Genomic DNA, 12,542 nt, shown 5'->3' with positions numbered 1-12,542 from the left:
CTCTGGGCTCGAATCGGGGATTTGAGTCTAGTATTTAAGTGAAGCCATACATGATGATGATTAGAAACAAAAACTCTGGAAACAGACCAGATGGGGTTCAAATCCCAGCTCCAGTGCTAACTAGCTTTGTGACCTTGGGCCAGGTTGTTAATCTTTCTACCTCTCCGGTTCCCACACTATAAGTTGGGAATACTGATAACAACCTCTTTTAGAATACATGTGAGGAATAACAGCATCAAATCAGTTCATATGAAGTACTTAGAAAAGAGCCCCCACTAGGAAGTGATACATGTAAACATTTGCTTATTTTCACTAGGCAGAGGGTCAATGAGTGCTGGCTTCTTTAGTCACTTCCATCTTTGAAAATGAACCAATCTATCTGCAAAATAGAAATGAAGGACCCTGCTCCACAAAACTGATATAAAAAACTGAAATGAGATAGGAGACGGAGAATGCAATGAATAACAAGTGGTGTCCTTAACAGAGGGATGACTTTTCCTTTATGCTGCTGTGTCTTGAGGGCTGACAGTACACCACACACCATCTCATACCCTTTCCAGGCACAATCACATTCCCACTCACACCAACTCTATGAATCAGCCCCTAAAAAATGACATATTTTATAGATGAAGAAAAGAGGGATTATACTTGCCTGAGGTCTCACTGCTGACGTATAAGAAAATCAGGAAGTCAAATCCAGCTGCATTTGGTTCTGGGGGGCCCAACCTATCAAAAATACAATTCTTCTGCCTCTACATCTATAGCTACCTCCTCTGTCAAAGGGCGCATTTGTTTTTTATAAGGTGGTGAATTGTTTGTAAGCGTGATTTAGATTGTAGTTTATTTATACTCTTTTCTAATTATTTCATTCTTCACTTCTGAAAAGTAACACCGAAGATTTGAAAGGATCTTACAGATCACTTGATTGATTGCTTATGCTCACATTTTACCAGTGAGGTGACGATGTTCAAATTGAATGATTTGCCTTGGGCTCAGACGAGTTCTTAGTGATAGTGCTCAGTCTACAACTTCCATCTCTGATTTGCAAGCTGACACTGTTGGCACCATCCAAGATGATCTCACATTCAGTAACGAAAGTCTTCTCGGTCTAATATAAAATGTTCTGTCTGCCCAAAAGGAGGTAGTGATTTTAAATTTCAAATAGGGAATTCATTGTGGGCTTCTCTCTCCAGCCCCCCAGCTAGAATGTAAGCTCTATGAAGACAGGGATTTTTTTTTTAATTTCATTTTCTTCTGTATCCATAGTTCCTTGAACAGGGCTTCCTTAAATATTCAATATCTATGTTTTGAGTGAATTGAAAGAAAAAGAAATTGATGAAGGCTCTAAGAAAAATCTCAGGTGTGAACTGTGTCTGGATTTCTCCAGGTGGCCATAGGCCAAATAAGAGCCTGTAGGTGAAGGAAAGGCTGAGTTGGGAGGCCCAGAGGGCAGGTGAAGACCCAGGTTCACAGCATGGTTAGCAGGCTGAGTGAAGGATGCTGGGTATGTACTAGAGATGACTGCAGGTAGCACAGCACAGGAGTGAATATCCTTGGGAACCGTTCTAAAGAGATAGAGGTTTGTTGTATAAACAGTGGGAAGTCAGTGAAGGTTTATGAACAAGAAATAGCATTGTTAGAATGTTATGCCTTATCAATAAATAAGACACCGAATTATATAATGCAGTCATTAAGTATAGAAGGAACAAGAGGAGACAGTAGAAGAGAACCACTTGGGTGCTATTCATCACATCGCCCTGTTTTATTGTCTTCATGGTGCGTCTCACCTGCTGAAATCGCATTCATTTGTCTATTTATATATTTACCATCTGGCTCCCTACTAAAACGGCAACTCGGCTCAATGAGGTCATGGGGACCTTGCTTTATTTGTTCTTAAGTGCATAACATAACACATTGTATAATGCCTGGCATCTAGTCTATGTTCAATAAACATTCATTGAACAGATTAATTAGTCATAGAAGACTTTACAGAGGAGTTGAGATGAAAGTTTTGCCATAAAAGATAAATAATCAAAGAGAGGAGTCAAGGCCATTCCGATGCAAAGATGGTGAAAGCAGGTGATATCGTGGAAATGAAATTTGAGTCAATGAGGTCATTGAGGTGAGGTGGAATTGCACATCTCATTTATAACACATTTCTCTGTTTGTAACTCTTTGTGCATTTATCTGCTTGTCTGTTTATGAGGGATCCCCTCCCAGTTGGGCGTAGCCTCTTGCAGGGGAGGCTGTATGCTAGTTTCCCCCAGCACACATGATGTTGCCAGCAGGGTGCTTCATGCATAGTAAGCAATTAATTAATATTTGTTAAATGAAGTTAGTGAAGGAGGGAAAGCAGGTCAACAGATAGGTAATGAAAAAATGGACCCGAATGTCAGTATGAGGTAGGACTACACAAAATCACTAATTTTTGTTGGTCAAAAGTCATCAATTCTTTGTTTTTTCCTATGCATCCATCTGAACTTTCATCTTGCATAGAACTATACTCCTCCACTGTCTGAATGTGGTGGTTTCTGAAACATCATTTATTTGTTATTCTGGGTTTATTAAAAGTTGAATAGGTTTTTTGATAACGGTATCTCATTGTCGAAGGGGCAGCAAAGCATTTGACAAGAAGATAAAAAAAGTAATGAAGAATGATTAATAAAACTATCATCCCAATAGTCTTTGAGCTCTGTGGTCTGCAATTTCACAACCTCACCACTGTTTGAGAGCATTCATTGTGTGTGCTTGCATTTAATTATCCCCCACATTAAAAAAAAAGTGAGCCACTGTGCACATACATCCAATTAAGTAGATGTCTGAATGTGGACTTTAATAACCTTGAAAATTTATTCAGTCAGAGAAGCAGCCTGAGTGCTTCTCATATGTTTTATGTCTCCCTGCAACCATGCAGGGGGAAAGGCACTGAGCAGGGTAGGCTAACCCCAATATGATGATTAAAGAAAAAAGAAAGAAATAGATCAAGTTAATTTCCAGGCCAGCGAGGGCCAGAGCCAAAGCCTGCAGTCAGCTTGTCCTTGTTGGGTGGTGTGACTGGCTACCCAAGTAGATATCTGGGTAGTTCTTTCCATAAATATTTTTTCTGCCTGCAGTGATGAGGGACAACTTCAGTAAAGTGTTAGGGGATCCTGGCTCTTAATGATTGACAGTAATCAGGGATCATACAGAGAGGTTCACAAGTCCAGCACCTGTCCTGACATTGCTACCAGACTATAATGGGGTCTGTGCAGATCACTCCTCTTTCCATCTGTCCAGTAAGGGTTAGGACCAGATGATCCTTTCTAGCTTCCAAGGTGAGTGTCCTATTAATGCCTGAGTACCCAACTGGCTTAGGAAGGAAAATACAAAATTCAGAAGGGCATCTGCATATGGTCAATGTGACCATCCAAGCAGCAAACACTCTCATGACAGTGACAGGGGATTCCATGTAACGTAAGATCCCCACCTACGGGATAGACAATCTCCATGTGCATGGAAGGCTTTATGGAAGGAGTACAGTGAGCTCCCTACAGTTCCAGTGATGCCATTCTGTACCTGGAATCAGAAAAACAAATGATTTCAAATCCTACATTTGCCTCTTACCAGCTGAACGACTTTAAGGAGCTTAATCAACCTGTCTATGGTTATTCCTCATCTGCAAAATAAGGATACTAACAATGTCACCATCATTGAATGGTTGGCATATCACAGTTTGTGTACTTGGAAGAGCACATTGTAAATACTCAATGTCTGTTACTAGTGCTGTTATTACTGTTATTGTAGCTTTAACAATTAGTATGTCTGATGAGGCCCTTCCTATTGTGTTTTGTAGATTATAAAGCTAGAGAAGAACGGCATTGGCTACCACTACATCCTGGCAAATCTGGTGAGTAGAGCCTGGCAAGCCATGAGCTCAGGCCTTTTTGCCTTTGGGGCTCCTAGTTGGCTTCTGTGGCCCCTGCCTGGTGTAAACTGTCTGGGTGGAAGGGGAAGCTCAGAGTTCAATACTAAGCCTTAGCATTGCCAAATTTACCTTTTTCCTCCGGATCCTGCTTCCAAACCCAGCATACTGTCTGAACTTCTGACTGTCTTTGAGAGACAGCTACCGTCCTCACAAGTCCCTCTTTCATCGGCTCTGCCCCTCAATAATAAGGACAAAGTCATCACATCTTTGAATGGATATGAGCTGTCTCTGTGCTTTGGGCCCTCTGTTTTGAACTCAAAGACAGCTTTGCTTTTCATAATCACAACACATTTAAATCATAATGATGCTAATACTGACAAATCTTTAACCCCAAACCATCTTCCAGCATGAATGATATGATGTCCATTTCATATTTATCCATTTTTCTATATGGCATAGATAAGCCTGTCTTTTAAAAAAATTGTTTTCATTTTGATGTGCCGCAGTTCTTTTTATTGAGTGTAATTATTCTCCATGTCACAAACACTTGGTTTACTGGATCATTTTCTGTACACACTGTCTTAGCTAGCAGCCACCATGTGCCATTATGAGTTCCTTTGTCAAGTCCATTCTCTCTGTGCCGTGACTGACACATCTACCCGTTTTTATCATGAGGTTTGATTCCCGCAGCTCTTTTTTTCTCAAAGTCAAATATAATTTTGTTTCTCATGTAGTCTTATTTTCAAAGGTTTTATTAAGTTGTAATTCACATGCCAAACAACTCACTCATTTACACTGTACCATGTAATGGTTTTTCATACATTCACAGTTATGAAACTATCACTCTGATCTTATCTTAAAACCTTTCACCACCCCAACAACCCATATCCATAAGCAGTCACTATTCATCACTTCCAAACTCCCCAGCCCTATGTAACCACCACTGATTTGCATTCTCTCTCTCTCTCTGTATTTTATTGTTAAACAATATTCCATTACATAGATAGACCATTTTTGCTCACCCATTAACAATTGATGGACACTTGGGTGGTTTACATTTGGGTTGATTGTAAATAATGCTGCTTTGAGCATGATTGCACAAGCTTTTCTCTTCAAACTTTACCAAGGAGGGGAATGTCTGGGTTATGTGCTAAACTCTATATTTTATTTTGGCTTTGTTCTGTTTTGTTCTTTGTTTTTTGTTTTTTGTTGTCTTTTTTTGGTTTTTTTTTTTGTGTGTGTATGTGTGGTACTGGGACTTGAACCCACAGATACTCTACCACTGAGCTACATCTCCAGCATTGGCAATTTAAAAAATATATATTTTTTTAGTGAAACAGAGTCTCACTACATTGTCCTAGCTGATCTCAAACTTGCAATCCTCCTTCCTCGACCTCCCAAGTTGCTGAAACTTCAAGAATGCACCACCCCATACAATTAAATTTAACATTTTGAGGAACTCTAACATTATTTTCCGAAGTGGCTTCAGTTCCCATTGAATTTTTTTAACATTACTTTTGTTATAGTATATATTATAATAATAACATCTTTATTTTATTTATTTATTTTTATGTGGTACTGAAGATCGAACCCAGGGCCTCATACTTGCTAGGCAAACACGTAGAGTTTTTGCCTAAGCTACAACCCCAGCCTTGAATATTAATCAATAACAAACTTTGCCTTGTATCAGGTTTCCCTTAATGGTAGCGTTTGTCTACAAAGTTTGTCACACTGGCCCATCTTCATAATTTCCCATGTTTCCATTATGATGTGATGTTAACTTTTTATTCATAGTAAATTTTCGATTGTAATCCAGCTTAACTGAACATGTATGTTATTTTGTATCATTTTTTATTATTTAACCTTATTATTACTCTAAGCAGTAATTATCCATTGATCAAAAGATATTTTGTACTTATTTTTGGAGTAAAGGTTGTTAGCTAAGGCACAGATCCAGTGCATAGATCTAAAAAATGGAGCCCAGACATCCTTCCCAATCTTAAGATGTGCCCTTCTTTCTGGTGGGTCTTTAGCCTTTGATTAGTTCTTGCTTTATCCCTTCTTTATCCTTCAAAACCTCCTTGCCTTGGCAGTTCCAGTGTTTCAGGCTCAAGATTGGAAGTAAGAAGGGTTTATTGAGGTAGGTTCATTTAGACCCAGATGTTAATGGCTAGATATATTACCTTTCTCACAGATATTTGCATTTTAAATAAGTGGTGACTGCATAAAGTCTTTTGGGGAACCAAGATTCTCACACCCAATAGAACAATTACAAAAATGAAATTTTTGATTTGAGAGCAAGGAAAGCCCTTGACAGCTCTCAAATCCCAGATATGTAGATGGGACTTTGGAAATCAACTCCACCTAAATCTACTTTGCTTGTAGGGAAACAGAGCCAGCAAGGGGCCATAACTTACAGTACCATAGTATCACATAGCCAGTCAACAATAGAGCTGCATCTAGCACCAAGATTAGCAGCCACAGCCACTGCTTTTCCCAAGACCTCAGGATATCTCTCAGTGAGACCTTGTAGACATCATGCTGCTTGGGAACACACAGAACAATGACAGGGGCATGCATAATTATCTCTTTTGGGTGAGATAGAAATTACACATCAGTGGCCTCATAGCTCCTGAAAGACCCCAGGTAATTAGATCGCCAGCCTCCATCTGTTGCCTGGTGACCCCTCAGTTACGGCATCCTTGAGTCAGCCCCTTGGGTTGCTACATACTTCTGATCTGCATTTTTTTTCTTCTGACCTAATGAGTTCTCAACTCTTACAACTGCCAGCTAATAGGATGCAAATGGCATATACCATCCAAATACAAAAGACTTGCATGTTCCAATAGATTAGTTGATAATTAGGCTTCAAATTACTAATTAATTCAGTTTGAAACATAGTCAAGTATACGGTGTGTTTCTTCCCCATTCAGAGGAATAACACAATTTATAAGATAATAATTTTTTAGAAATTCAGCCACATAATTAGCCTGCTGTTACATGAAACTGACCTCTCCTTCAGTGTGCTTGTGACTAGGGGGTAATTATAGCAACCAAAGAAGCCTGTGAAAAAGAGGGAGATATGCTTTCATTTTGTAGTCCTTTCTGTTCGTGTCAGGATGCATGAGCTCAAAGTAGCAATAGCAATCTTTTGTGGGTCAATTTGGAAGGTGCTTGCAGGATTCAGGTAGCCACCATTGGAGGACTACTAGAAGAGAGTGGGGAAGGAGGTGGCTCAGGGTTTATGGATGAACCCAAAAAAGTAAAAATAAAAAGCCCTAACTTATATCCAGATACCACTCTGAGCTAGCTTTGTGCTCTTTGGCAACTCTCCAGCCCTCAGTTTCCTCATCTGTCCATTGCAAGAAACAATTCCTGCTCCTCCCACTTATAGAGTCATCAGAGAAGAACCAAATGTGTTGCCAAATGCCACCATCATTTGAAGAGTTAGAAGCATTCTGCACAAGTGGAGAATTCCTACTTGATAGACTGAATCTACCCATCTCTATGTATTCACATATTGTTTGTATTTCCATACACATAGGTTGAGGTGTGTATTCCTATTGTGTACATATTTAATAGGATGAATGCACATTTCTATAACACTGATATGCTCATAAAGTGAACATGAACCGTGCTGAAATTGGAAAGCTATGCCTCTGCTTCTTTATTTTTCAAAATAAATTTTTTTAGCTATAACTCACATGCCATGCATTTAAAGTAATTGTTCTTAGTATGTTCACAGGATGGTGCAATGATCACCACAATTCCTTTTAGAATATGTTTATCACATTAAAAAGAAACTCCATAACTGTTAGTGGTCATTCCCCATTTCTCCTTAGCCACACACTCTCCCCCATTCTCTTTCCAGCCCTGCCCCTCAGCCCCAGGTAATCTCTTGTCTACTTTCTGTCTCCATATATTTGTCATTTCTGGACATGCATTTTTTTCTATCCCATGCCCATCCGACTCTGATTACGTGTCTTGACCTTCACCATACTCTTCGAGGGTCATAACATTATCCCATTTTTCAGATAAAGAAAATGAGGTTCAGGAAGTATAAGTGACTTTCAGATCAAGTGTTTATAAAGTGGTAGAGCAGGGCTTCCCCTCCAGGTCCATAGAACCCGAGGTCTGTGTTCTTAATACAGTGTGTGCCCTGTGACAGCCAGGTATGAGGGAGACAGAGGAAGGTGTGGGGGCTGTGTGGGGTGGTCCTTGACAAGAAGATTTGAGTTCAATTCTTGCCTACTGTGGCCATGATGTATCTAGAACTCAAACTCAGGCTCTCAAACTCCTGTAAAATGCCTGTTCCATTATATATTGATGGAATTCCATTAAAATAACCATTTCTAGTGAGACAGAATTAGAGGGAGAGATGGTGGGGCCAGGTCAGACCAGGTCTTATTGGGGAACTTGTGGTCCAGGGAAGTCAGCCATTTCTCCAACATGCTTGCAGATCAACTCCTGTGGAATGTGACAGTTGAAGGTTTTCTTCCATACGGCAGCCTGTCCAACCCCCAGCTCTGTGCTGCTGCCCCTCTGCTCCATCAGCCGTGAGAAGAAACTGTTCTCTAGTCTCCTTGCCCCCCTACAGTGTTAAATCTGTCAATTCCTTCTGTAAGGCTGAGCCCACCCACTTTCCTCAGTGCCTCTCCTGCTGCCAACTCAATACCATACCGGGTCATGTTTGGTTTCTATAGCGTCTGGCTAGGCAGATGGCAGGGGGGTTGTTGGGGAAGTGGAATCTGGGGTCAGACAGAGTAGGGTTTTAAACTTATTAACTGTGTGATATTAGTCAAATTACTTTCACTCTCTGAGTTTTCATGGTCTTATCTCTCTACAAAAGGAATGATGAAATTATCTACCTCCTCATGGGGCATTAGGAGAATTAAGCAAGAAAATGTATATAAAGTGCTCATCATAATATGTGATCCCACATAGTCACTTAATAAATATAGGTAATTACCACCATAATATTCACCATTGTCATTATTATCATCATCACTAGTGGAGAAAGAAGACATTTATGTCTGGAGATAAGGAATCCAATTTTAGGTTCCTCAACCCAATTTTAGACATCTTCAGAAGATGACGCCTGCACTCACACATCACCTGCACTTAAGGGCAAAATCCTCATGTCTATGCTAAAGAATCAAGTTAGGAATATGCAGATGCATATGTAGATAGAGGCAGGCCTGAGAGGGCTTCTAAGCCACTGCCCATGAAGGGACAGAATCTCCTCCACGGCTTCCCTAACAGGCCCATCCATCAGGTTTCTGCTTGAGCAATTCCCAGTGATGGGGAGCTCATACCTCCAGGGTAGCCCTTCATCTCCAGGGTGCTGACCATGTCCACACTCTCCCTTGAACAGGTGCAGCCTGTTTTCTGTTCTCTCCTGGTTACCTTCTCATCCCTTCTAATGCTGCCTGCCCTCTGACTCTTGCTGAACAGGTCTGCAGGCCTTCCACGGAGCAGCCTTTGAATATTTGAAGTGACCACTGTGCTGAGTCTTTGCTCCTTGCTCCTTGAGCCTGGTCACCTTCCATTCTCCCAGTGCTTTCTCACAGGGTTTGGTTCTCACAGCCAACTAAATGACTGTCAAATATGGACCAAGCGTGTCTGTTTTCCTAGAACAAGGAGTCCTACGAAACACAATCCTTCACTTTTTTGCCATGGCTGCAATGTGGCCTTGCCTTCCAGCTAGATCAGAACACATAAAATACAGTGAACAGTCACGTCCTGTAACAGTCATGCAAGACCCATAAAGGCCACCTGCACTGTAAGACTGTGGCAATCAGAGGCTAGAGCAGGCTCAGGGTGTTGCAGGGTGTCTTGGAAGGACCCTGATGCTGTATCCAGGCACCCGCACCCTAGAAAGAGCTCTCCCTCTTCCTGCTTTGAAGAATCCTTGAGAAATAGAGCTGAAGGTGAGCTCATCTTACCAGCTTCTAATTTTACAAGATGGACACTCTGGGTCTGGAGACAGACAGTGATGTTTGAGGTCACCCAGAATTAACAGCAAGGTGAGACTGGGATTTGCAGCAATCACTTGCTGTTTTTCTGTCCCTGACTGTTGCTTTTCTATATTTTCCTGATGTGTCGATGTGCCTGGAGGTGTGTGTGTGATGTACATGTGCAGAAGTTAGAGACAGAGGGTCAGAGTGCTCCCTCCTCCTTCCTATGTCCCTCTCAGGGTTTCTCTATTTGCTAATGGGGCTCATTTTAGTTTATCCTTCCCCCTCCCCCAACTTTTCTTCAGTTAGAACCCATGACCCCTGACACTGCCAAGAGCCTCTGGGAGGGCAGTGGATGGACAGGAAGGCAAGCCAAGATGCCAAAGGAGGCGGTCCTCCAGGGTAAGCCAAGCCTCTCACTGGGCAAGTGGAATCTAGGTTACCCTCTGAACTCACCTTCCATCCTCCAAGATAACTCTGTAGAGTTCCAATGACAGTTTCTGCGTCTCTCCAAGAATGGTGAGATGAAAGTCTTGTTTTTTGAGTGAGAAAGATGGGTCAAGTGATTGAAGGACCTTGAAAAGGCCATGTGATAAAAGCTAGAATTTAGATTTAAACATCTCCAATGGTAAAGACGAGGCTCCTTCTCCAAGGGCCACACTGCTGGAATAAGGAAAATATTTGCAACTGTGAAGACTGGTGTTATTATGAAGAAAATCCCCCAAAATAGATCCCCTTCCTCCTGAAACTCCCTGAGCTTCCATTCTGGCTTAGCCACTTGTTGGCTGTGAGTCCCTGGGCAAGTCAACTCACCCTCTGTACCTTACTGTCTTCATCTATAAATCAGAATATTAATATGTACCTCACAAGATAAAGGAAAAAAAGAGCTGATTTAAGTAAACTTATAGAAATGCAAGTACAGCAGAATTGCCACAGGCTCCTTACCATTTGTGCAAATCTTTTTTTTGTTTCTTGTTTTTAGAAGGTTTTAGTTTGTTTGAAATTTGGCACATTGTTTTTTTTTTTTTTTATTGTTCTTTTTAGTTATACATGACAGTAGAGTGTATTTTGACATTATACATAACTTGTCCTAATTAGGATCCCATTTTGTGGTCCTACATGATGTGGAGTTTCACTGGCAATGTATTAACATATGAACATAGGAAAGTTATGTCCAATTAGTTCTACCGTCTTCCCTATTCCCTTCCCCATCTCTTCCCTTCATTCCCCTTTATCTAATCCAATGCAATTCTATTCTTCCTTCCCTCTCACTTACTATGTGTTAGCATCTACATATCAGAGAAAACATTTAGCCTTTGGTTGTTGGGGATTGTCTTATTTCACTTAGCATGATAGTCTCTAGTTCCATCCATTAATAGCAAATGACATAACTTCCTTCTTATTATGGCTGTGTAATATTCCATTGCATATATAAGACCACATTTTCTTAATCCATTTATCCGTTGAAGGGCATCTTGGTTGGTTCCATAGCTTAGTTATTGTGAATTGAGCTGCTATAAACATTGATATGGTCATGTCACTGTAGTATGCTGTTTATTAAGTCCTTTGGTATATATGGAGAAGTGGTGTAACTGGGTCAAATGGTGGCTCCAGTCAGAATGGCAATTATCAAGAATACAAATAACAATAAATATTGGTGAGGATGTGAAGAAAAAGGTTCACTCAAACATTGCTGGTGGAATGTGAATTGGTGCAACCACTATGGAAAAAAGTCTGGAGATTCCTCAGAAAACTTGGAATAGCATACCGTTTTGCTCACGGGGAGTAGATTCATCAAAAGCATCTTCCTGGCTGTCCAATTTGGGGTTCTAATTTTTCTAACTCTATTTGCACTCTAGAGGTATCCAGAAAAAAAATTCTCAAAGTCACTCCCTTCAACCACAATGAAGAGGAGATTCTATGAATCTCAAGCATTTGGTGCTTGTATTCACCTACCTTGCAAACCAGACACACCTGGGCTGACTTGAAATGGCCCTTTCCATGCTGGGTCAGCATCCTGCAGGCCACTTCAGATGTGCAGGACCTTGGCTGCAATTGCTCTTCCCAAGCATGGGATCTCCTTGCCACCACCAAATTAGAAGCATCAAGGAAGGATACACTCACACCTGTGTCAGCAGGTGGTTGGGATGATGTGTATGCAGGGAGGTTCAGCCCCCATTTATCTTTTAGGACAAAAGAGCAAATCACATAGCGGGAGGGAAATGGATCCCCAAGAATCAGAGATCTAGGTGGGTGCTTACTGCGTGCCAGAAACTATTCTAGGAACGTGAAATTTAATACACCTAGTGCTCACAACAGCCCCGTGAGACAAGCACTATAATAGTCCCTATTTTTCAGCAAAGGATTCTGAGGTGCAGAGTAGCCTGCCTGAGATCACACAGCTAAGGAGCTGGTACAGCTGAGATTGGACTCGAGGGTCATGTGCACAGGCATTCAATGTGACATGCCACCCTGTCACTGTGACTCTGCATCTAAATATGCAGGCTCTCCATGCATGTTCTTTGCCCTCCTCACTCATCCGAAGGCTCCTTTTCCATCAAGCTTCCTTACTTCTGATTCGAAGCCTTCCTTGAACTCCAGAGTCAGTTTGGGGTCCACTTATTTTGCCCTACAATTACTCGTGTGTAAGATTGTCCTTTCTTTCTGGACCCTAAGTAACC

General features: G+C 41.2%; 1 protein-coding gene across 2 annotated transcripts in view; it reads left to right on the top strand.

The window, feature by feature from the left end:
• Positions 1 to 12,542, top strand: part of Gria1 (glutamate ionotropic receptor AMPA type subunit 1) — a 301,486-nt gene that overhangs the window by 158,014 nt on the left and 130,930 nt on the right. For both annotated transcript variants that reach the window (XM_046446417.2, XM_058579911.1), the window contains exon 5: positions 3,833 to 3,886. In XM_046446417.2, coding sequence (XP_046302373.1) covers positions 3,833 to 3,886 — 54 coding nt within the window. The remainder of the gene's footprint in view (positions 1 to 3,832; positions 3,887 to 12,542) is intronic.

The sequence above is a fragment of the Marmota monax genome, unplaced genomic scaffold (genome assembly GCF_021218885.2).
Source record: "Marmota monax isolate L192 unplaced genomic scaffold, Marmota_monax_Labrador192_F-V1.1 WCK01_AAM20220418_F8-fsc00188, whole genome shotgun sequence".
NCBI lineage: Eukaryota > Metazoa > Chordata > Mammalia > Rodentia > Sciuridae > Marmota > Marmota monax.
This window is presented reverse-complemented; position numbering and strand designations above follow the sequence as displayed.